General features: G+C 34.9%; 1 protein-coding gene across 1 annotated transcript; it reads left to right on the top strand.

Moving 5' to 3' along the window:
• The first annotated feature begins 3,204 nt into the window (after positions 1–3,204).
• Positions 3,205–4,767, top strand: LOC142614765 (organic cation/carnitine transporter 3-like). The gene has a single exon (XM_075787395.1). It carries the CDS (start codon positions 3,205–3,207, stop codon positions 4,765–4,767), a length of 1,563 nt encoding a protein of 520 aa, XP_075643510.1.
• Positions 4,768–5,484: the final 717 nt, after the last annotated feature.

The following is a 5,484-nucleotide window of genomic DNA, read 5'->3' as shown; positions in this document are numbered from 1 at the left end:
CTCCAAATATGTTCTAGGATCAAAAGAGATTTCCTCGTAGATTCTCAAAGCATGTAGAACTTGAGCATGCTATTTTGGATGACATAAACCATAGCTGCAGCGGCTAGTTGATGAGAAAATGAAGTTCTAATGGATGGGAAACTCATCATAAACAATCAAAATTACTTAAACACAATCTAATCGGCTTAATTTCATATTGGCCTCTACCAGCTCATGCCCAATAATTAGAGGGCAGCACTTCAATAAACAAGAGCAAATCCTGTGAAAAAAGTAAAGGATGAAACTCTGCTGAAATTTCACTAGAAAAGAGCAGTGTAGCAAAGGGATTTGTTAAAATAAAGAAGAAGAGAAACTAGAAGATTCTCTACTGGCATATTTTGGTTTGGATTTTCAGATTGGTGTATTGTTTGGTTGTGTTTGATATCTAAGAAAGTGCAAAAACACATAAGAAAATTAAAGAAATTGAGGATTTAAAAAAAAAAAAAAAACATTTTCTCTATTTTTTTTTAAATTAATTTTTTCAGTTTAGTTTTTGGTTTGACATGGCTTTTTCTATTGTTATTGAAATGCTTATGTGGTCTTTTAAATGTTAAATATTTGATTTTATATATTTTTTTTGCCATGTGTATGCCAACAAAGTACACCGTTAGCCACATTGGCATTTTCCGTTAGTTAGTTAATGGTAGGGATCAAATTGACTCTAAGTTGAAAATATCAAGAACTAAATTGATTGTGACAAAAAAGTAGAGACCAAATTGACCTTGACTATAAAATGTAGGAACCAAAATGATGTTTTCAATTATTTTTTTAAGGGAAATGCTAACGGATGTTCTTAGGGCATTGGTTAACAATCCATTTTTAAAAAGTTTTTATAGAAAAAGAAAAAAAAAAGTAATTAATGTTTTGACAAATTTTTTCTTCTTATTTTTTAAAAGAAATTTGACAGATTTTTTCATTTTCCATAAAAATAGTGTCAAAACTTTCCTAAAATGAATTGTTAACCATTGTTCTAAGGATAATCGTTAACATGACCATTTTTTTTTTAATCCCACCATCTTTTCCCCCACTATTTAACTATAAAAAAGGATGTTAAAAAAGAAAAAGTGGTGTAGAGAAGAGCAAATATATTAAACGGTTTTGGTTTTTTTTTTTTTTTTTTTTATATAAACAATTCCCACAAAAAAGAAAAAAGAAAAAAAAAGCTTTAAGCTAGTAAAATGAATATGAGGAAATTGAGGATTTACAAATCAATCCTGTATAACTCTCTTTCATATACATACATACATACATACATATATATCTATCTATCTATATATATATATATATATATATATATATAAAATTCCTTTAAGCTAGTGGCTAAACAGCAATGATTAGCTTACCACTGCATATTTGGCAACAGACACTACAAAAAACGCGCTTTTTGGCCGCGTTTTTTAGCCGCGTTTTTGTAAAACGCAGCTACAGACAGGGGTTTTGAACCGCGTTTTATAAAAACGCAGCTCCAGGATACACGTATAGCCGCGTTTACTAAACGCGGCTATAGACCCTCACTGAAGCCGCGTTCTTTGGTGCTGATGCTGCGTTTGGGGTCTATAGCCGCGTTTTTGGGGTCTATAGCCGCGTTTTTTAAACGCAGCTATAGACCCCGTTTTTTGTAGTGAGATCTTTGAATTCCGTAGTTTCCACAAGAGTTAGTTCTTCCTACTAGTTTATTTAGAAAATAAATAAGAATATTTACTTACCTATAAGTTATAATCCATTAATCCTTTATGTGTTTTTTTCTTTCGTTTGAAAAAATAAATATATGGATCCTACAATGATAATATAATTGAGCAGAACCAATATATAGTACTAAAGTACCCAAAAGAGAATAATAGTGACCAATATGCAGTCCTTACTCCTCACAATAATTTGAGAGGATTTGCAACAAAAAAATTTCCAAACGGTACCAAAGCCAGATTTTTAAGTCTGTGTTTTAACTTTAGTAGCTTATCTTAACAAATATTACAACTCGATGGGGATTTTTAAATGATGATTAAGCCCCTCTGTTCCTACTTTCATGTCATTTAAAAGTTTTTAATGATATCCCTCAAAAAATGATTTAAATGATATGATATTTTGTATGCTGTTAAATCTAAGAACTAAAATTTTAATCATGAAATAAATCTCTTGAAATGGAGAATATCCAATATTGTTAGTAGGACTGTCCAAACACATCTGAAAATCCGATCCACCTACAGAAACCTACCAGATCCGATTCGACTACTCCGGTGGTTAGTGGCCTTCACCACTAGAAAACTGACTCCAGCAGGTTGGTTTTGGTTTCCCTCCCACAAAACTTGAAAAACCCGAACCGACCGAAAAATACCTCGATTTTGGTGAAAAAAAATTCCAAATCCTAGCAAAAAAAAAACCTAGACTCTAGTGAGATATCAGGTAGATTCGATGAGATTTTGAGTAGATCTGGCAAAATCTCATCGAATCTGATGAGACTTTCACTAGATCTTGGTTTTCCTCACCGTTTTCTCAGAACTATGACTTCGACCGACCCGTCTACCATCCATTAAAGGTCTAATCTGTCCAATCCGAGCAGTCTATTAGTCAACAGCAAGTGAGATTTTTGGCTACCCAATTCCGTCGAATAGTTTCAAGTTGGGCATAAACTCGATCCGGACCAACCCGTGGACAGCCTTAATTGTAAGAGTCATCACCAACTCTAACAAGATATCGATGCTCTGTTCTTGAAGTAATTTGCAAATGTACTATTATGTGTGTTTGCATATATTCAGAATGACTACAAAATAAGATAATAACAACATCTCACTTCAGTAATGGATTTTAATTCTCATACATCCACTATTTTTCTTTTTCTTTTTTCACATCTACTTTATTTGTCAAAATATATAGACATTGTAGATATTTCTGTAACAATTATGAATATGAATATATGTGAAATAATAATGTAAACTAGTGTGATTGAAGCAATTATTGTGTGTTTAAATTTCGATGTGTGAGGTGTGGGCATATCATCATGGATGAGTTGTTTTTATTGACTTTGTATCTTTGACATTTCATGCTAATGTACGTGAAGTTGGAAGTAGAAGTGACAAATTCTCTTTACGACCTAAAACATCTATAAAAGTCTTCACTCATTCACGGACCTCTCATTCACACTCTGCCTTTGCATAAACAAAGATCCAAATGGCCAATTCAACTCCACTTCTCTCCCAACCCAACTCGGCCGAGTCAGAAAGCACCCCTCCACCTCTAGAGAAACAACATCCATCCCTTGATTCCTCCATTGAAAGGTATATAGGGGATTTTGGGTGGGCCCAATTCTTCCAAATCCTACTTGTATCCTTTGCATGGCTATTTGACGCACAACAAACATTCATTAGTGTCTTCACTGATGCATACCCAACATGGCACTGTACTAGTCATCAACTTGGTTGCAACTCAGTCTCCAATATTTGCTATATTCCAAAAAATTCATGGGCATGGGATTGGCCTTCCTATACGTCAATCATATCGGAATGGAACTTACAGTGTTCTTCTTCCATTATCACCGGCTTGCCCGCATCATCTTTCTTCATGGGTTGCCTAGTGGGTGGACTCGTTCTTGCCACACTTGCTGATTCCTCACTTGGTCGCAAAAACATGCTCTTTCTCTCATGCCTAACTATGTCTCTATCTTCTTTGCTTACTGTCTTCTCCACCAACATATGGGCTTACTCAGCTTTAAAATTGGTTTGTGGGTTTGGCCGTGCAACAATTGGAACTTGTGCACTTGTGTTAACAATTGAGCTTGTGGGAAAAAGGTGGCGGGGCCAAGTGGGTGTGATAGGATTCTTTTTTTTCACAATAGGTTTTTTATCACTACCAGCTATAGCATATTGGAATAAAGGCTCATCTTGGAGATCCCTTTATTTATGGACTTCTATCCCCGGAATCCTGTATTCTATGTTAGTTCACTTCTTTGTTTGTGAGTCACCCAGATGGTTATTTGTTCATGGACGTAAAGAAGAAGCAGTAGCCATATTGAAAAGCATTGCACCACCCAGCCATAGTGGTGGTTCAACCTTGAGCTTCTCTGGGGTTTCGTTTGAGCAAGAAACGTGGCATAATGGGAATGTTTACTCAGCTATCACAATTCTGGTGCAGAAAAAATGGGCCTTTTTGTCACCGGTAATGGTGATAGGTTTTGGGATTGGAATGGTGTACTATGGCATGCCATTAGGCCTAGGAAACTTGCCATTCAATCTCTACTTGAGTGTCACATTCAATGCCTTATCTGAGATACCATCTTCATTGTTCACTATCTTGCTTATAGGTAAGCTGAATAGAAAATTTTCTGTGCTTGCTTTCACTACCATTAGTGGGATTTTCAGTGTCATGTGTGCTTTAAAAGGTAAGGAGTGGACAAGATTGCAGATTGGGTTTGAGCTAGTATCTTTCTTTAGTGCTTGTTTCGCTTTCAATATATTACTCATATTCACAATAGAGTTGTTCCCTACTTCTGTGAGGAACTCAGCTACTTCGTTGGTGAGACAAGCACTTGTGTTTGGTGGTGTATTTAGTCCGATGCTAGTGGCTGCTGAGAGAAGAAATGGAATTTCATCCTATGTGGTATTTGGGTTGGTTATAGGCTGTTGTGGACTGTTTGCAGCATGTTTACCAGAGACAAGGGGTAAAGCACTTTGTGATACTATGGATGAGGAAGAACACAGAGAGAAAGTAGCTTGTAATGAGGTGGGTGATGTCTAAGCTTAACTTTTGGTTTTCTCAAAGAATGAAAAAATAATTGTAAACCAATCTCTAGAACAATAATAGAATTCATTGTTATCCATCTACTAGTGATGATGGAAGCAGTTTGAAATGAAAAATTATCCTGTCTAGAACGGGCCTCTAGCTAGATTGGTAAGATTTTAAAAATATTTTTGGAGAAATTATCATTTTGGTCCAAGAGTTTGCCATATGTGCCAAGTTGGTCCTTCATATTTTGAAATTGTGTCAGTTTAGTTGCTAACTTTTTAATGTGTTAAAATTGCCTATGTCATTAGGCAGTAAATGGAAAAAGTTGACGCAGCTATCTGTGATAATCAAATAATACTAGAACCTAAAAGTACTACATATTTACTATAAGTCCTATCCTTTACAAACTGATGTGACATGCTGTCACATCAACTATTTAGCCACTAAATTACCACGACATGTCTAGTTTAAGAAACTAATGGCCCGTTTAGTTGAAGAATTTGAGTAATGTTTGTAATTTTTTGAAATACTTGTGGGTAAACAGATGTAAAAATGCGTGTAATATTTTTTAAGAACTAAAAATGTGTATTTAAGATGTTCTGTCAAACAGAGCCTAAATAACAAATACAATTAAAATAAATAAATAACTTAATAAATAAAATCACCCCAATCCCATTGTCATCTAAGTCCAATTAAATTCATGGTAAATTCGTGGGTTCCAATTAGCAC

The sequence above is a fragment of the Castanea sativa genome, chromosome 11 (genome assembly GCF_040712315.1).
Source record: "Castanea sativa cultivar Marrone di Chiusa Pesio chromosome 11, ASM4071231v1".
Lineage (NCBI taxonomy): Eukaryota > Viridiplantae > Streptophyta > Magnoliopsida > Fagales > Fagaceae > Castanea > Castanea sativa.
Note: the sequence above shows the minus strand (reverse complement) of the source record. Positions and strands in the feature narration are given on the sequence as shown.